The sequence below is a fragment of the Genypterus blacodes genome, unplaced genomic scaffold, assembly GCF_046128005.1.
Source record: "Genypterus blacodes isolate CSIRO-AG114 ecotype Tasmania unplaced genomic scaffold, CSIRO-AGI_Gbla_v1 ptg000044l_1, whole genome shotgun sequence".
In the NCBI taxonomy this organism is placed as follows: Eukaryota; Metazoa; Chordata; class Actinopteri; order Ophidiiformes; family Ophidiidae; genus Genypterus; species Genypterus blacodes.
This window is the reverse complement of record NW_027466857.1, coordinates 2,959,388-2,979,794: the sequence shown is the minus strand read 5'-3', so window position 1 is coordinate 2,979,794 and position 20,407 is coordinate 2,959,388. Positions and strand designations below refer to the sequence as shown.

At 40.0% G+C, this 20,407-nt stretch overlaps 1 protein-coding gene across 3 annotated transcripts; it reads right to left on the bottom strand.

Moving 5' to 3' along the window:
* Positions 1 to 3,875: 3,875 nt before the first annotated feature.
* On the bottom strand, positions 3,876 to 19,781 carry tlx2 (T cell leukemia homeobox 2). 3 transcript variants are annotated; one of them, XM_076148854.1, is made up of 6 exons: positions 18,582 to 19,780; positions 11,134 to 11,346; positions 9,937 to 10,174; positions 5,086 to 5,266; positions 4,717 to 4,779; positions 3,876 to 4,521 (listed from the first exon to the last, which is right to left on the bottom strand). In XM_076148854.1, the coding sequence occupies exons 1-6, from the start codon at positions 19,090 to 19,092 to the stop codon at positions 4,510 to 4,512; spliced, it is 1,218 nt and encodes a 405-aa protein (XP_076004969.1). In that variant the 5' UTR covers positions 19,093 to 19,780; the 3' UTR covers positions 3,876 to 4,509. The 3 variants fall into 3 exon arrangements, with proteins under 3 accessions (XP_076004969.1, XP_076004971.1, XP_076004970.1); XM_076148856.1 differs by lacking the exon at positions 11,134 to 11,346 and having other exon boundaries at positions 18,582 to 19,781; XM_076148855.1 differs by lacking the exon at positions 4,717 to 4,779 and having other exon boundaries at positions 18,582 to 19,777.
* Between the last annotated feature and the right edge of the window lie 626 nt (positions 19,782 to 20,407).

Sequence of the window (20,407 nt, the reverse complement as noted above, 5' to 3'; positions counted from 1 at the left end):
AATTGTGAAACATCTTCCTAGCTGAATCTCACAGTGAAGGTATCTGGCCCACGTCACGCTTGTGTTGAGTCACTGAGATACCGGTATTTCCAAAAAGGAGTGACCTTTCTTCACGCATGTCTGAGAACTTGAGCAGGCTTTAATGTGTCACAGGCTGCCAGCACAGGAATACAGATCATTTCTCACGGCTGTATGAGGTTGTTGAACATGAATTTAATCAGTTCTTTATGAAGTATCTGTTCAGTGTCTGTAGTATTCAAATCCTAACATAAGTTAAAACTTAAATTTGCTCATTCATCATTTTGAACTCCCTACATTCCTGATTTTTGTGTGAGAACATGCACGTACACTTTTTACCCATCCATGAACTCTTGTAAGCACACAGGCGTGCACGTACGTTTTACGTGCAAGCATGCGAGTGTGTGAGAGAATCATGAAAGCGTGACCTGTCAGCAGGTTGACTCGCTCTGACGTGACTATTATTCTGTCAGATCACAGACAGATTCCTTCACTCGTCGCATGGTTCTAGATGCGGCATGTTTCTCCTGGATTTTCCACTTTTAACAGGAGCCAGCAGTTAAATCACTTTTTGTAAATAAACATCATTCAGTACATTTGACTTGTTGTCTTTTGTCTGAAATTCTTTTCATTCTTCAATGAATCACAACACAACACAAATAGTGGCGAGGCATTGACATTAACTATTTGCTGCATGTGGCTCTGACCTTTTCCCTCCTCATTATAGGCTCATTAAAGTGAGACTTCATCTGTTTGATCCATTTCGCACACCTTGGCATTAATCGCCGTACAAGGCAGGAAGTCGGCGGTCTGCTCTGTTCTGATTGGTTGGCTGCATCAAGCATTAGCTTGCAGCATACACAAACTGCAAACTGTCTGTTTACATGTACTAAATAATAATAAAATTATATTCCTTACTGTGATTTATGCCTTACACATGCACAGAGTCAATAAGATATCATTGTTCTCCCAGTGTGCAGGCAGAAGTGGCACACTCCCTAAAGATGTTTACATGCCTGAATCAACTGATTTACAATCACATAATCTAGATCTGTTACTCAGAGTAGCATGCTATTTGTGTCAATTTCAATAGCTCTGAAGTGTATAGATGTTTTAAAAAATCTATTTATTGCCTTAATTACGGTAGAATCAAAGCATTAAAGTGCATGTTCTATACATGCTGCGATACGACAGGATTTGCATCAGCCTTTAGTTTATAGAAGCTATATTACAAGATGGAAATGAAGAAGAATACGTCTCCTTATATCCGCCATATCTATGTGACACTAAATAAACTGCAGAGATTAAATAAATGAAAACATCTCATAGCTGAGTATAAACACTCATTCAAACTCTAATTCAACAATTGAAAGAACTCATTCAAATAGATTTATGCCAGTGTTTACCACTATAGTATCAGATCTGAGTCGCTGACTCTGTCGGTGCAAATCCTTGAAGCTGATGAAGCTATAACAGCTGCCAGACTGCATCTTAAATGTTTACAGTGTCTTACAAAAATGGAAACATCTGATAGGAGCGGACAGAGCGTGACAGGGAGCACAACAGCACTTTGCCCTGTGTCATATTTTGGAGCCCTGTTGAAACAAAAAAAAGGCTGATAGGAAGTCTGATATAAGTTCAGCCTCTTGCTCTTGTTCTTCTTGTGTGGTGACATTTTGTTGGATAAAGACAGTCATCTTTGGCGGCGACAGAAGGGGGGTGAGAGGTAAACACAGAGCTATGACAAGAGAGGAGAAAAAATCTTTAAGCACCTGCAGTAAAACACAATGCACGGTTTTCAAAACAGTATGGGGAGGAATTTTTCTCAAACGGGCCAAGTCATGTCTTCATGGCAGCCGAGACAGAGAGATGAAAGCAGCAGGGAGAGGAGGAAATGGGGGTTGAGCAGGCGTCACCTGGAGAACTGCCTGTTCTTGACAGGATCCCAACCAGGCAAGACGCCCTAAAAACTGACTAAACACAGTGCCTGTGTTGTTCCTGAGAGCACAGGGGTTGTTGGGGGTGGCTGAAGATGCAGACAGCTGCTTCCAACCAAATCATCAAACTGCTTGGTGCCACATCCTGGAGGCTCAGAGAGGCACACGCTATGTTGATATTCCCATAAAAAGGTACACAATGTTTACATCACGTAGCTCTGCCATAAGAGGAAGGGGAGAAAGTACCTTTAACAAGCATCTACAATTGAAATCCCCCAAAGTGAAGATGCTAAATTTTTCATTTGGTGGTATCAACAACAGTGCAACTCGAATTTACATCTATTTATGATCCATTAAAGTACAGTCAAATTTTGTGGAAATAGGTACAACATTTCCCCCAGAAGTTTAGTGGAACAGCAGACTGTACCTCCAAAGTGTACTTGCATGACAGATATTTATCCATTAAAATGCAGTGCCTGTGTGTGAGAGGAGGCACTGCGTTTCATGTGAACTGTGTTAAAGCTGAAGGCTGACGTGGTGCGTTTACTGCACCTGAAGATAAGCTGTTTTTGTTTTGACTGCGCCGATAAGAACTCACACGATAGCGTTGGATGTGAGGATAACAGATGTTTACAGGTGTCTGGTGTCTAGGTGACCATGGTTCACAACAGTTAGAAAAGGCATTGACACTGACGTCCCAAAATACAAAGGTTTATGTAATGAATAAAACTGCCATTTATTTCTGATTTATACTGTATGTGTGCCTACTTCTGTTGTTTTCCAATTGACATTATAATGCAAGTTGCTTCACAAAAAATCATATTTGGATTAACTTTAAATTTAAATACTAACCTCACCTTGCTCGGTTGCGGTAGAAGCTACCAAACACAGAAGTAACACTGCATTACAATTAAAAAATATTAAAAAATAAATATTACAAATGCAATGTGTTACCATGTGTTTTTTTTTAGATACAAAGGTGGAATAAATAACAACTCCAATTTGGATATTTAGAAAGACAATAACAGAAATTATTGAAAGATGTAATAATAATCCTCCAATTGTGTCATTTACCAAAAGACACTAATAACACCACCACCATCCATTCATCTGAAAGGTTGTAGAGGAAAACACGAAAGAATTCCATGATGCAAGTACTCCAGTACAGTAGCACTATCTCAAAAGTATATTTAGTAAGTGCATGTTTCATCCTTCTGGCTTGAAGGAGCTATAAAAAGAAAAAAAAAGATGTGATGATAAAGTTAAAGTATTTAAAGAATTACTTGTAGGAGGAGATGTGGCTTCTGCTGGGGCGTGAAGCAATGCAGCGCGGATATGAAAACACTGCAGCAAAGACAAGGTCTGAAAACAGGAATACAAAACGGTGTGTGAAAATCTGGCCATTTCTTTTACAAAGAACTCAATCAATAATGGATCATATGACAATCAAGAATGTTCGAGAATTAACTCTCTTGATTTGAGTGTAGTAATCTGCCTTATTTGTTGTTTCAAGTATACTGACAGTTGTTTCTAGAAAATCCCCCACAAGCTGATTTGTGTTCGAAATTTACATTGTCAACCACTCAGTCCACTTTCAGTCTTACCAAAAACTTTACAGAGACAAATCAAGACTAGTTACCTTGATTATCCAGTTCAAATAAGAATACAATTAAAAATATAATTAAGATCATCATAAATCAAGATCTTGAGACTATCTTGAATTTCATGGTGCTCAGAACTCCACTGAGCTGCATTTGTTTTCCTTCAGGTATTTGATACTTCACATGGCAGTAAGACATCTTGTACTTTGCGTCACACTCTCGTTCTGTTGTCCAAATTTGTGCTGGCATCGGTTTTCCAAACCTTTCTTCATCCTGGGAAGGTTTTGCTGAGTGTGCTGGCTGTTTTTTCAGCAACGCCCTGCTTCGCATCCACACACGGGAGCTGCAGTCATCAGTTTTTACGGATGAAAAAGGTAGTGCAGTGTCTTTGCAATACATTTCAATGGTATCTTACCTTTGGGTGGTTTTGACACTTTCACGTGTAATCATATCTAAATCCCACAAGGATAACTACCTGGCTACAATCATAAAGCATTATTGCTCTATGACGTTTTCAAAATGGAAACAACAACAGTCAATGTGTGAAAGAATCCACAGGACACAACAAGAAAAGCAAGACGTATTTGTCATCTTTTCAAAAAGTCACAATATCATTTAATATAAAACACCTTTAAATTGACCATAATCAGGAATCCACCATCAGGAATTCCGCCAATCGACTGCCGGCGTGAGGAGGAGCTCCGCCTCCACGCCAGGTGACTTCAATGGTTTTTCCAAGTGCACACAGAAAAGGCTTGAAACATGCATTTACTACATTGTACAAAGTCAAAAGCGAAAAAAGGAGGTCTCTTTTTTTGCCATTTGGCTTAGCGTCAGAGTCTCTGCCGCCTTGTCAGGGTCCCAGAGACAAGAGGGGAGGGGGGGGGGGGGGGCAGTCTTGATAGTTGGTGTCCATTTGTTTCCTGGCACTGGATAAAGTGCCCTCCTCTCTTTTAGACCGCCAGCTGAAGGGAAAGTGGAAATGTTGTGTAAGGCAGGAAAATCACTCGACAGACTTTAGATATTTCTGATAACATTGGCAGACTGATCGCTCAATTTGGATACGCACAAACAGCACTGGGCAATGTGAGCAGGCCCAAACGTGTGTGTGTGTGTGTGTGTGTATGTGTGTGTGTGTGTGCATTGTGCTGGTCCCGTACCGCACTCTGTGGGCCCGGGCAGTAACAGATAGCTGTCGCTACACATGCTCCCCCACCACGCTGCTGGTAACGATCAATGAATGAGGAAACACAATGTCCATTCAAATTTTTTCCAAAGTAGGCATCATTTTCCTGTATCTATGAAGATCCCATAATAGTCATAATGTCAACAATAGACTGAAGAAAGACACACTTCCCTTTTCTCCATTCATACTGAGGACACTTTGATTAACACATTTCATCCCCTGCTCCTTCCTTCCCTCTGTCTCCATCCCTCCCACTCTCTCTCTGTCTCCCTGTCCTCTACACACACACACACACACACACACATGCTCACACAACAAATGCCACAGAGGTGACGGAGGTCACCTTATTGTCATCTGCCCAGGGCTGGAGGTTCTGCAGCGCGTACAGGGAGGAGTTGTGCAGGCAGAGTGGGTCCGGCTGTAGCGGCTGGCTCAACGTCTTCTGAAAAGCTTCCTGCTGAAGCTGCAGCATCAGCCGGTTGGCCTGCTGCCTCTCAGCCTCTCTCTCCTCCGCAGTCTGCCTCCTGAGGGGACACACAGCACAGAGGAGACACATTTAACACTTAGCTTCACAGTGAGGCAACTTCTTTCATACACAGGATGGGTGTGTAAAGGCAGTGCTTCCTTTCCTTTCTTCAGAATTCTTCTTACAAGTCAAATTCAAAACAGTAAGACAGGCAGTATTGCATGATGCCTGCTAAATGACTAATGCAACACCAGAGGCATCAAAACATTGAAACCAACAACCTTGTATCTAACATTTTGGAGAAAAGTAATGAAACAATGGAAAATATCAAAATTAACATTTTGTTTAACTCAATGACTGAAGAAAAAGCTTTTTACTCTTACAGATGATGAAACTTGTATTTGAAGTCAGTTGAATGGCCTGCAAATTCTCTTCATTGTGCCGTTGAACCAAAAATTAATCATTATGAAAGTATTATTGTTCATGTAAATGTAGTGGAGCAGTAGGCCAAAATGAACATACACAGATAAGAATACAAGAACCTCAAAACTAGAGATCTACATTCATGATTCAGCTGTAGAGGAGCTTGACTAAAGTAGCAACTTTAGAAATATATGATTGATCAATCTTGTTCTACATGAAAAACTAGAATAAATCATACCAGGGCTTTCTCATCAATGAAAAGTTTATCAACTGTATTTTGATAAAATGATTAAAAAACACTGGTTGTTATTTAGTTAAGTGTATAAAATCTGAATCTTTGTGGCACACGGGTTCCCAGAGCTCAAGGCGATGCATTCCAGCTGCCTGTTTTATGTCAACAACACCCAACCTAAAGGAATTCACTTTACTGTCGTATGCATTCTCACACTGAAACTCAAACCGGCAGGGAATATTTCGAAAATTGAATTGATAAATGACTACAAATCAATCATTAATTTGTGAGTCTGACACATTATGAGTCTGTGTCCTGTCATGTCCCTGATTGTGGCTTTAGGCAGGTATTATGATGTGTGGTTGGCGTGCCACAGTAATTGTAGCACAGCCACAGGACGGGGAAGTTAAGGCAACAATAACAAAGACCTTATGTAAAGAATATAACAAGAAGGATCAAAATTAGAGAAACACATAATTTCCTTATTCAGCTCCATTCTCTGCACGTTTCCTTCACACCTGTGCCAGTTGCCATGGCTTCCAGCTACACGGCAGCTGATCAGGATGACTGACAGCTGCTGTTGAGCGAACGTGACTAACTGAGGAGGAGGAGGACGAAGAGGGACAGACTTACACTAACTGCCTCGGGGCCAAACTTTCACCTTGTAGACAATGTGAGGATTTGTGGTTTGATGAACACATTTTTGTTTCTCTGAATCTCAGCATATGTTAACACGCACCCACACACTGTTTGTCGTCTCACTAGGTGCTGATATCAACACATCTGTCTTCCTGAAACACGCCAGGATCTGCTGACAATGATACATGACAGTGTTTATGTTGGGAATTAAACAACCTGATAAGGAATTTGAAGCTCTAAGAAGTTTTCTAGATCATTTCTACAATTTGGTATTGAATAATTTGAAATATTTGCCTTTTTTTCTCAGGAATTTTACTTTCAAACTAGGTTACTGACATTGTTTTTTGTAAGTTGAACCGTATTGGAGCTCTTTGGTGTTCACTCAGCAGGTCTGTAGTCTGTAGCACTCTCTATAAACGCATTCCCAAATACAACTGTGTTATGCTACAATGACATTAATTCTTTTGCAATCGATAGTCTTTGGGCTCTACCTCTCCTTACTACGCCTTACATGAAGAGCTCCACTATCTCTCAGCTGCTTCATGTTCTTGGCACCATTGTGACTGTTATACCACCTGAAGTGAGACGGCACCAGGAACTTACTAAAGGGCAGCTATGCCTGAAAATAATTAGTAAAGACCAATGTTTAAGGGTAGAACGTTCACTTATACTTATAATGTGGAGTAGCTGTTCTATGGATTCTATACTGAGCTTATATGTCCAAAATGCTCCCCCGTTAAAACAATGTCAGTTAATGTCAAGTACATTTACTCTAAAACACAAAGTGTAAAATAGGCAGTGTATCACTTTTAAAAGTAGCCAGGTGGGAGGTCAGTCAAAATTTAGCTTCTTCGTGTGCAGTGTTGCTCATAGGTTGAGCATCTGTAGCATACATTTCTGACTGGACGTTTGTGTTGCTGATAATTCCCCCAAAAGTCTGAATGCTTTATAAGTAAACATTTGATTCATATCCAAAGTTCATGCTTTATTTGACCAGCTAGTGTAAGTCTCATAAAGGTCAAACATCAGATTCTTACAGATTGGGACGTCTGCAGGGTTTTAGGTTGATGCAGATTCAGTTGAAAAATTGTTTTCAACTAAATCGTACAAAGTAAGTACAAAGTAAGTCAGTAAGTACAAATTCCTCCTGATAGATATTTGGGTGGAATTAGGACAATTTCTCATATTTTGTGCTTTTTTTGTTTGGTGTAGTTTTTAACTTTTCTCATCACCAAACAACACAGCCTGATGACCTTGGTGTTACTGATATCATATCTTAATAGTACTGAATAAAGACTCATAAACATGGTGGTCTTTTAAAGTGAACACACAGCTGTGCATGGCAGGTATGTATGATCAGCGGAAGCTCACCACTAAAACACTCTTTCATGCACACCGCCCTCCATCCATTAGCCACACATTATTGCTAACAGCATTATCATAATCCGATTGGCTGGCTGTTGATTCGATCATCCTCTTGTTACTAACGTAGCCGTCACGCAAAGACATCCCTCATGCTCGCCCTATCAGGTGCTCACCACAGGGAAACGGCATAAATCTCAGCAAAACGAGGAAATCAGAAAAACCAGTTAGCCAATTCCCTCGTTACCACGGACACGCTGCCCTCTATGCAATTTACTGGGGTTTATTTTAAGAAAATGCATGTTTATTTATTACTGCTTTGTTCCTGTTTCATCCTTACAAGCTAAAGTGCCGTGTTCTCTGTGATACATGCAGAATTAGTGTTTAAAAATGTGTTTCTTTAAAGTTACAATCTATGAGCCACATATAAACAAAAGCGTCTCTCCAACCCATTACTCATTGAAACACACAGTATGTTAACACACTATTATTGCGTATTAAAATGTTTATTGTTCTATAAAACAGCAGTAAAACAGGCTGTGATTTTCAATTATGATGATCTGAAAAACAGAATATGTTTCACTTTAGCGTGTTTGTCAGCAGGAATTTCTCTAAAAGGCGAAGAATGGATTTTGATGAAAGTTGGTTGATATGTGATGATATTACTACCAATCCAGACGCAGTAACCTTATAAGATTCCTTAATTTAACAAGACGGAGCATAATATGTCAGATTCTTTAAATCTGATTGCAATAAATCTGGCACAGGTTGTCAATTTTAGACTATTTGCTAGACTTTATATGGTCCAGAACTGAGTAAAATTGATGCTTAGACTGATACTTTGTGCACAGAAACAAATAAGCCAGAGGCAAACACCTAGTAAACGGAATAACATCCTCACCATATGTAAGTAAAGTCCTACTAACCCTGCCCAGAGATCATTATGGTGCTGGACCAAACCAGACTATCACAGATGTCACCTGCTTTCGACCCAGTTTGTTGGGCTACAACCACTTTTGTATTGTGATTATCATAACTCTCTCTTTCTGCCTTTAGGCTCCTACTATATAGTCTAAAGTCTAGTCTATCTATAGTCTATAACGTTTGCTGGGCCTGAGTTAAAGTATACGGGCTCTAATCAATGACCAACTGGTTCAAAATTGTTTTCAACTTTCTTTCTTCATTTATTTTATTTTATTATCTTCCAAAGTGTGAATATGCGAGTCTGTGCATCCACAAGCATATGTATGTGCAAGTATGTCTGTTAATTCAACTCATCACAGAGAATGAGAGGAGCGGCCATAATGTCCTGAACGGTGCGTCTTTAGTTAGGATTGAGGCTTTAAAGTAAGTAGGATCTGGCTTTTCTCGATAAATCCTCTAAAATCAATGGTAAATATGACCCACTGAGGTGCAAATACAGCTATTTTATATTGTTAAAATGTAAAAAGAAGCCTTAGGATCATGTAAACGTTCAAACCTTAAAGGGTAATTCAGCTGTTAATATTCTTTCAACTACGTCCACTGTCCTCTTAAGAAGGCATCAGCGCCATAATTTAATTTCCCTCTCATTACCTTCCAAATGGCCGTAAACAGCCGTTAGGATGAAGTGATGTGTGTGTGTGTGTGTGTGTGTGTGTGTGTGTGTGTGTGTGTGTGTGTGTGTGTGCGTGTGTGTGTGTGTCTGTCTCGGCAGTCAATTCCTCTTGTGAGTGTTTCAGTATTGCTTTGGACAGCATGTTTCTAAAAAGCCTTTCAGGAGGCTTGAGTAAATGTGCTTGGTCAAGTGAACTGTCCTCGGCCGGTCGCTAAGCTAAGCAGAATAGGTGTTGTGTTGTACCACGCTTTCACTGCCTTTGCCGCCGCCTCGTTTACTCGCATTTGAAGTAAAACGTCCGTAAGCATTTTCCACTTATGGCGCCACTGCATCTCACTTAGCGCCGGAAAACAGGAAGAAGCTTCTTTTTGAGCGTTGACGTGACTTTTATAGATGAATAAAATCCCTGAGTGCATTTTTTTCTTTCTGTTGCTAGGCACTCACTCATTCAAAACCCACCCAGGTGCAACCTTACCGCCATTTTGTCCGTCTATTCTGGAACCAGGTCTTGACTTGGGCGTCTGTCATCTTCAGGGCCTTGGCTAAAGTGGCGCGCTCGGCGGATGCTAGGTACTTCTGCCGGTGGAAGCGTTTCTCCAGCTCGCAGATCTGCACGCGGCTGAAAGAAGTGCGGGGTTTTTTCCTTTTGGGGGGGGTCCGGTTCTGGTACGGGTGGCCGATGCGGCGGGTCACGGAGAAGGGCGAGAGAGCAGCTGGAACCAAACAGAAAAGATGGAGAGAGAGAGAGAGAGGGAGGTTAGCATTAGCAGGAAGGCTAATATTCAGAATAAATGTTGTTATCATAATCAGTTATTTCCATTCGTAAATTGGAGTGATGCTTGTTTTGGATAAACTTATTTCCCTCGAGGTTTTGTCTGTATTTGCTCATGAAAAACAATTTTATATCTCTGTCCTTGGTTAGATACATTTATCGTGGGGGGTTTTTCTTCTTAACTCCGCTAAAGCCTGTGTGTTTGGGGAGTCTAAGAAAAGACCCAGAAGCTGCCAATTGAAGAAGATAAATGCAATTACAACTACCATTCCCCAGCCGCTTTGGGAAACTGCAGAAAATGAGTGTCAGAGAGTCACACCGAGACATTTTCAAAGCTGGAATACATCATTACATCCAGGCCTCAGCGGACTTGGCTCAGAACAAGATTCCTACTCTTGTGTTTCAACAGGAAAAGACAAACATTATCAGGAAACATGCAAAATATTATGTAACCAAGTGAAAAATACTTATTACTTATTCCAGTGTGTGCAAATGTATGATTGCTTGAAACATTAAAACACATTGAAAACTAACCAGCACAAACACTTTATGTCATTTATAATAAGTGAAATTATAATACTAATGTAGTTCTAAGTCTGTTTGGCTTCATTTAAACAATTCAACTTCAATTTAAAGGCTATTATTTAGATTACTTGTATCTTAATGACTTATAGTTTAGCACGATTTGGAACATTAAAACATATAAATGAGTCCTTACAGGTGTACTTAAACACAACATTAGACTGATTATCTCACACATCTGAACAAATCAACATCAGTTTCATCATGTGGTGCAGTTGGTGTTTGATTTGGTGTCTTTGTTTTTCTCCCCTAATCAGCTGTGACACAGTTGTGCTGGGGTGGGGGAGGAGGGGGAGGGAGGGAGCGAGGATGACTCACCTGGGCAAGCCCCCTTTGGAAAAGGATAGTCTGCTAGGAGGCCATTGCCGTCTCGCAGGTGAGCGAGCTCGGGGTAATAGCATTTGGCTAAAGTCTCCACAGTGCTCCAGACAGGGACCCTGCCGATGTCTCCCTTAGGGAGAGCACAGAGGGACCTGGCGGGCCCCGGCCCCACTGTGGCCTCTCCTGCTCGGCTCTCCTCTGCCTGCTCCCCTAAAGGAAAGGGAGACACAGTAAGGTCCCACATCTGGAGCACAGCAGCCGGCCGGGCTCCGACGCACAGAAGCTAATCACATGAAGGAGGCTGCAGAGACTCTATGGTAACATCATTTACTGTATCATTGGAAAAGGTTTTGCTCTATAATGAGATAATCTGCAGTACTGGAAGATGTATTTATATCCTACACTCCAATTACAGTAAGTCCACAAAGTTCAGCATTCAAAAGTTTAAGCAGTAAAATGAACTCAAGCGTGTTAGTGTTAATTAATCCAATTTCTTTAACAGAATTACAGATATAAAGCATTCATCCAACAGACAGGGGAAAGTTCTGCGCCTCATATTTGGAGCTTTTGGAAGAGACAATTGAAGGTGAATCAAAATGGAGATAAAGACTCATGTCATCAAGCGAAATAAGACAGAGATTCAAGGTACAAACATATGAGCTTATGATGAATGATGATGAGGTCTTAATGTGCAGTAAGTAAACAGGAAGTAGAGCCATCAGATACACACAAGTAAAACAATAACAAAATATTACATTTCCTTCTGAAATGGAAATGAAGAGAGCAGAAAAATCAACAAAAACGTAAACAATAAACTGCACACAAACGGTGAAATAATTTGTAATTTTAAACCTGTGGTCAGATTTTGCATAGCTGAGTTTCACATTTTCACAAAGAGTGTGTGCTGTGAGTGTGTTTGCATCGATGGTGAGTTGAGTTCTGTTGTCATTATGTCATTTTAAGGGTTGCTGTTTTCGCTATCATCAAAAGGGTCAATTTCAAAGATATTTACTATTAAAATGTCTCCTGGTGGCAGCTTATGAAAAAGATGATGTCACCTCTATGAAGGATGAGCATCAGTTTTGCGGTGGAGGCCTATGGAATGATGAGTTAGAGGTTATTAGTTGTCTGTAAAATCACATGATATACTGTGTATTCATTGTTGTGTTATTTCAGGAGCTCTTGCCCGGTCGGTGTTCAGAAATATAAATTGCATGCTGTCACTGTATTTGCCTACATTGTGATTGTGTGTTTCTTATAGCTCAGTGGCTGCTGCTTCACTTTCACATATCACTGTATCTGGGTATTAATAACAACTAATCTTCTGCATCATAAAATATCTATGAATCCTGTCTATTTTGTCAGCCGGGGGTAAACAGAAGATCGATACATGTAACAGGATCGTTTCTGGCCATAGATCCACTCTGGGCTGCCTCCTCATTCTTGGGGCAGCAGAACCCTTTCTCCCTTTTTTCTCACTCTCTCTCTCTCCCTCTCCCTCTCTCTGTCTTTCTGTCATTCCTCCCCTGCATGCTGTTTTCACGCTGTCTTACAGGCTGTTTATTTGTTTGTTATTTTGTCACAAAGCTCACCAGGAGCCAAAATGAATATGAAAACATCTGCATAGGTGTCCCCCCCGAGGGCACTGAGAGCTGCAGCACTTCCAGTCTGAGCGACCTGGAAATTCATTTGCCACACCGACGATGACAATTTGGATAGAAAATGGAACATGAAGCTATTATGCACTGTGCAGTCATTTCCAGGGACGTGCTGGCGTCCCCTGACAGTGCTGAACACCAGTGGCAAATTGAGGCGTGCACAAGCAAACGATGTGTAAAGTAAAGATGAATAGCTGCAATGTGCAATTACTGTAGGTCACATAAAGTTAACATTACCTGAGTGCAAATTAGCAACACAGATTTAGTGTCTGAAATGAAAACTCACTCAGCTAATCTCCCTGTCAGATCCCAGCGGAGACTTACATCCTCTCATGTACTTGATATTGTGTTTATTATTATTATTTTAATCTCCTCTGGTATCCCTGTAATACTATCATTATATTTTATGGTATAGTGGCTCAGTGATGCTGTATATTCAGTTTCAAGAACTATAAACTGCGAGGGTTTTTGGATTTTAATCTTTCTAATATTCCTGCAATGATTTACAGTGCATGTATAGGATTTAAATATGGGTTTAGTAACCTCATTACTAAAATGTTTCTATATCTATTTCAACAAAATATCGTATCACTAAATTAAAAGGTATTTATTTATTCATGTTAACTTCGCAGAACTGCAAATGGATGATTCAAGAGAACATTACAGATATTTTTGCCATTCTTCTTTCAGACATTTCCTGAATCAAAGTAGGAAATCTAGATTTTTCTCCAATCAATAATTTATTATATTATATGAATTTTCTTCCTTGCAAATATCGTGACATTTCTTCCAAGGCTTTTAATCTCCAAGCAGAGTTTAGAAATGTGAGGATTCAATCTAAAGAAGCATACAGATGTTCCTCGAATATATTCTCGAAAATATTGAAAGAAATTCTGGAATAATATCTTTATAACCCGGAATTTATTTCCAGAACAGAGATTAAAAATTTATAATTTTCTAAGAGGAAAATAAATATTTTTTTTCTTTGTTCTTAATTGTGTTATTTTGTCGATGAATTTCATTTAAATTGTTAGATTTGTTTTCATCAATCAAGAATTTATAATTTAAAGTGTTTTTTATTACATTCTGTCATTTATTCATCGATTCTTATTCTTTAAATGAAAAGTAATAAATAAATAAATAAATAATATCAATATCTTGCTATATATCACTGAGACTCGAAGTAGTTGTGATATTTCTGTCCATGTTGAAAGGTTTCTGTGGATCTGTTCGCTTGGCGCCTCGTTGCCCAAAACTATCTGCCGCGTCCGGGTCACATGCTGAGAGCCAGCAGGCCTGTTGTTGCTGCCAGCAGCAGGTCTGGCTAAATAATGTTGCATTAGATGGCTATTTCAGGCCATCTGTGGGCTAACTAATGAACCAGGCACATCCAAGCACGCTCAGAGGCAAAGAGACGAGGAAGAGGAGTAGGAGGAGGAAGAGGAAGAGGAGGAGGCGGACACGTGGAGCTGGCAACTTCATGGAAGCTTCATCATACAGCGGGAAAAATACTGATCCAATATGATACAGTGATACTCTGGATACTGCAGCAGTCAACATTTAATATCTAAGTGAGGATGTAAACCTATAACCACTCAGGAATCACACACGCCTTTAGATTTATCTTTGACTATTATTATTAAGATTGTAAATGATAGGAGGAAGTCTGTATAGTGTTTGAACCTATGTGGGCCTAAATCAAATCCCAGGATTATTCATATTATCCCAATTTTCGCAGGGCTTTAGCCTGTAATCTTAAAGTGTACCTATGCCTGCACAGTATGGCTTTATAATGTTACAGGAATACTGCCGTGAAACACATTTGGGATTTGTTTTGGAATTCTGAGAGGGGTTAAAAGTGCAAAATGCTGAGTATGAAGTCAAATATCATTTTACAAATTTAATGACATTAAAATTTTGTGGAAAAAGTCAAGATTTGAATTTTCTCTCACCTCAACAGGTTGATATTTTTTGCAAAATTCTGGGAATAATTGTATTAATTTGATTTTCTTTAAAGAACTCTGATCTTCTCTTGTATTGTATATATCAGAAATTAGAGATACTCATAATAACAATAATACAGTAAACACATTGTGCTTATATAGGTCACCAGAGACACATAATAAATCTTAATAAACATCACTGTGACGTCATTTTACGATCATAATCACATACTTCCAGGATAATTATGAAAAATATATATCAGATTTCTGTCACTTAACCCATTCAATCAAAATATGTCTTTCCCTTTTTACAATAAATAGGAATAATCGAAGATAAGCAAGGAAAACAGCTGGAGTCACACTGAGTGAAAACTACCAAGTCAAATTGTGAAGAAAGAGAAGAAAACACTGCAAAATAACGTGTGTGTGCAAAGGCTGAGATATACTAAATCTGCTGCTCGGTAATACAATTTAGCATAAGCATATCAAAAAATAAAATGCTACCGTGGAGAATATGTTTCCCATAATAAAACCACTTATACTTAATAACACTTCTCTGTGACAGCGCCTCCCTTCCCCACTGCGGATATTACCTTTGGAGCAATCTAATAAATACATCCGTGAAGGTTTCTAAAGGGGATATTGAAATATAACATGAACATATATTGCTATTTATTACGCAATACGGGAGGAAAAAGCGGAGACACTGCGTTGTGTCACGGCGGGAATCACGCGCCTTACACACACACACACATACAGGAAGGTCACGGAAATGACAAATAAAATATGATTTGTTTTCTTGCGCTACTGCCACTAAAATGAAGAAAAAAATATTTTGAGGAAAATATAAATATTTTTGTTAATTCAAAAAAAAAAAGTTTGTTTGATTTATTGATTCTTATTATTTTCCTTTTATTGATACTATTATTATTATATTATTATGGTGTTTGGAATTACGCCTTACAATAATTGCAATTTCCTTTAATTACATTACAATACACGTTATCAATAATTACGTGTATAAAATCATTATTTAATAATGAGTTGTTTGTTATCTGCTGAGCCGATCAGTCAAATCTGTCGCTGATTACATTATTTCTTTCAAAATCACACTGAAATAAATGATCGTAAATGAAGCAAACGCCTGTGCAGAGTGATGAAGGCTCCATGTAAACACAGAGGGGGCATGATCACCATCAACACATACACACACACACACACACACACACACACACACACACACACACACACACACAGACACTGTCTCATTTACTCCATTAACAGAACCGACTGGAGCACCTTCCCTCAGACTGATGCCATTTGTTGTGATTTATGAAGGAATCGCAGTGTGGGGAAAATGGGAAAATGAGAATGTTTTGGTTTAGATGAAATGTCTGCAATAACTGAAACAAAAAAAAAACGTGCATGAGGGATGTTTCTCTGCTCCGGTTACAAAGAGAGACAGAAGAAGAAAGAGTGAAGAGGGAAACATTTGATTTATGGCCATTTGTAGGAAACAGGCTATGTGTCTGTAAGTGTGTGTGTGTGTGTGTGTGTGTGTGTGTGTTTTGACTCTCTCTCTCTCTCTGATCAATACAGTGGAAAGATATAGGCTGCGAAATAATTACAGCGACACAAAGCTGAGAGAAATTAAACGAGAGGCCCTCGGTGCCTATGAGTAAAATTGATAAGCCTATTTACACTGGATCTGTTTGCAGCTGACATATCGCCCCCCTCTATTTAATAATGCATCAGCCAGAAAGAACCGAAGAAGAGTCAATATTTAATGCGGGGGGGCGGGGGGCGGGAGGGGGGGTGGGGGGGTAAGGCGCAAATCCATGATGTTCTTCATTTTCATCTTCATAACGATGAGGTCATGTGAGAAAAAAAAAGACCAACACACACACACACACACACACACCAATCATATCTAACCCTCCCCCGATATGAATAAATCATGTTTACAGTACATATCGATCAGTGAAATAAAAGGACACTTATCCCTAAATAATTCCCTCAAATTCGTTCCAAATATTCGTACCGTTGATTGATGTCTGTGGATAATAGCCAATCAGCGCCCTTTTCTGCAGTGCGTTTAAAAGGTTTACACCGCAATCTGCAAAATGAGTCCATTCTGTGAATTAGCGCGATATTACGTTAAATGCGTTGTATAATCGAGCTAAATTCAGGCTGAGATAGGAAAACACACATCTGATTTATTTATTATGTGTTGTGGATGAGTGTGAAACATTAACTTGTGTAATTCACCTTCTTCTCTTACGAGTATTGATACATCAGAATGGGTCTGTCGGGATATTGATCCATCGATGTGATTGACAATATATTATAACAGGTTCAGGGGTGATGAAATACTTTCAAACATTATTAATTTTTGGCTGTGAAATGGGGAATTTAAACGATATTCATCATATATTCAAAAATCAGCATTCAGGGTTGGTTAAACGGAGTATAGATTAAATGTATGATGTCATTGTTAAGGATACACATAATGAATTTAAGGGCATGAGTTGTTGAATAAAATGTATATATTTTTCCTTTTTTTGTGCCATTTTTAGTCACTTAAGTATCATCTGGGTTATTGGTTCCCAGAAATGTTCATGAAACCACTGTGTGTGTGTGTGTGTGTGTGTGTGTGTGTGTGTGTGTGTGTGTGTGTGTGTGTTTATATCTCACTGTCCTCTGGTTGACGTCCACGCATCTTTTTAAATTTGTGGGTGGATTTACAGTAAAGATGCAGAGAAATGTGGAACTTGAACGTAGCAGATGCATGTTGCTATACTAATAAAACATGAGGATTGCTTGAGTGCATATAAATGTTCATATAAATGCATATAAATGTTCTAACAGTGTGTGTGTGTGTGTGTGTGTGTGTGTGTGTGTGTGTGTGTGTGTGTGTGTGTGACTGAATGCCTGTTACAGTACATAGAAAACCATCGAGGAAATCGTTATACACCCTCATTACTTCATTCTGATGTTTCTATTACATGTTTCTCATTTTCTCATTATCATTTTTGACCCAATTATTCACTAATTAAAGTAGCAAAATACCTCCAGCAAATAACTTGGTTTTGCTATTCTCAAATCTCAACAAGAACAGGGGCAGACATGAATTCACATTAGACATATGAGATTAATATCTGGACTGTCCCCAACACATCACAAGTCCAATAAAAGTGACGCAATCAGAACAATTAAACTATTATTTTCTTATTGAGTCAGGCTTTTATGTTATTTAGGCAATTAATAAAGATATTTTATGCAAAAAATAGAATAGGAATTACTTCCAATGTAATAATAATAATAATAATAATAATAATAATAATAATAATAATAATAATAATAATAATGATGGCTGTATATCCTTATAACTATCATTATAATTATTATGAGTCATCTTCATGTTTTGTCAGTGGGCTGCAGAATAAAACTCATTCATCCTCATGAAAAAAAATGAAGGTTGTTATCCGTCACGCGCTGTAAATGGAGAGTGATGGTCCAATACTGATTCATCAGCGTGTCCATGTCAATTTCTCCCCTCGTTCATCAGGCTGCCCTTCCACCTTCATAACATTGACTCTGTGTGTGCACACGGTTCCTTATACATGTCAACAAACATGCAAGCAGCTCCACTTCAGGCCTATACACTCTGGACTTACTGTACCACGAACATCAGAAAATCCCTTCACACTTGTTAATTAAAGCAACATTTGACTTGACTTGATTTGAGTCTGGTCTATAGTGGGGTGAGGTGTTTGGGGTAGCAGGTATGGGACCTCTGAAGCCTCAGCGGGGTCTGCAGATCACATGCAAACTATGTTCTTACCTGTTAGTCTGTCCTTTGCAAACCTCCTACTGCTCTCCATCCAGGGGAAGGTGAAGTTCGCGTTCCCCATGCCCATCCCGGGTACCGATGGGATTCCGGGGCCGATACCCGGCGGATGCGTCGAAGGGGGCGGATGAGGCGCGGCGGCGGCTGCGGGAGGCGGCGGCGGCATGGGTCTGTGCGCCGGCACCCGGATCACCCCGCCGGCGCCGCCCGAGTTCACGTTAACATTCATGTTCATGTTCATGCTGACGTTCATGTTCATGTTGACGTTGTAGGAACCAGCCAGACCCGCCGCCGCCGCCATGGAACACGCCGGGTTGTAGACGCTGTTGTAGCCATTGGCGTAGACGTTTGGGGCCAGCGCGTAATCCGGATCGCCGGTCCGGTTGGGCAGCATACAGCCGCTGGACTGATCCGAGCTGTTAAGGATCTGGTCGATCCCGAAGCTGATGGGTTCATGCTGCTGCTGGTGCGTCTGGCTCACCTCCTCGATCCCGGTGTGCTCCATAGTTGACGTCGTTGGATGCGGTTGTCAGTTTGATCGATGAGCAGACTTTATCGTAAAATAATAATTCACGCCTTGGGAGATGAAATGTTTGTAAGCTGCAGTACGGAACTGCTTTGGCGTTCAAGCATCGACACAGGCCCGATCTACTCCCCGGAAACCAACGCGTACAGAGCTGTCCAAAATCTTCCCATTCTCTTAGTCCAGCAGTGGGATCGGGTGTTCCCTAAATTAAAAGCCTATCCGTCGGGCTAAGAGAAATGGTATCCATCGTTCAAACCTCCTCTTTCCCGGTGAACCTGACACAAGGCAGCCTTACAACAAGAGAATCCCGATGATCCTGATTACTTACAGAGAGGCATCCGTGCTGTTTTGGGGAGAGGAGTTCTCTGGAGAGGCTTGATGCGCTTTTGTTCGCCTACTCTCGCGGAGACGCTCCATGCGCAGAGGGCACGACGGGATACCCAAGCTCGACTACGCAAAAGAAAGAAAGAAAAAACAAAAAAAAACAAAAAAATCAAACAACGAGGAGGAAAATGAAGTGTTGACCTTGCGCGTGTGGATATTAATTGGAGGTGAGAGCGAAAGATGGCTCGCTCTCTCTGTGTGTATGTGTGTGTATGTGTGTGTGTAAGTGCTGGATGGTGAAGCGCGTTTCAGCAGGTGAGACAACCCTCTGCGTAAGAGCTGCCATTCGGTCATCCAGCCAAGCCCCCCTCCCCTCCTCTCCTCCTCTCCTCCCTCCCTCGCGCCCTCCCTCCTAGGGCAGTTGTTTTGCTTGAATCTCTTAAAGAAGCCGCAGCACTTTTTTATGCAGCTTTTTAAATGTATTAAATTGGAGGTTTCGGAGCTTATTTATGATCCGATGGCCCAGATGAAGAGGTTTAATGCTACTACTATACGATCTTATAAGAATTTACAAGAGAATTTTTAATTTGTGAAATACATAAATGAAGTGAGACAGCTATAACAGAAAATCAAAAACTCTTTATTTACGCCAATCAGCCTTCACTCTACAATATGGCCGCAAAATAAAATTATTAACACTTTTCTGACACATTATTTTAATCAACCACAACAGCCGTTCAACGAATCCTACCTTTAAAATATTATGTTTTGTTGAAAACTGTGTCACGATCATGCTTATATGGCGAAATTTAAGGCGATAGTCAGCGTTTCCTATATTTCTATACACGCCGAAATCACTATAATATACATTGCAAAATAGTATCAACACAAACTGGAGGTAGTTTGTGTTTTGCTGACGCCTGTGTCAGAGTTTATTTATGTATGTTTGCAGCGTATTGCCTTTGTAGTA

Excerpts from the sequence above, each read along its gene's own strand:
- tlx2 (XM_076148854.1), bottom strand. The coding sequence starts at position 19,092 with ATGGAGCACACCGGGATCGAGGAGGTGAGCCAGACGCACCAGCAGCAG. Across the intron at positions 10,175-11,133 it reads TCCAAAGGGGGCTTGCCCAG|CTGCTCTCTCGCCCTTCTCC; the intron begins GTGAGTCATCCT and ends GTTTGGTTCCAG. Across the intron at positions 4,780-5,085 it reads CCTGGGCAGATGACAATAAG|CAGCGTGGTGGGGGAGCATG; the intron begins GTGACCTCCGTC and ends GATCGTTACCAG.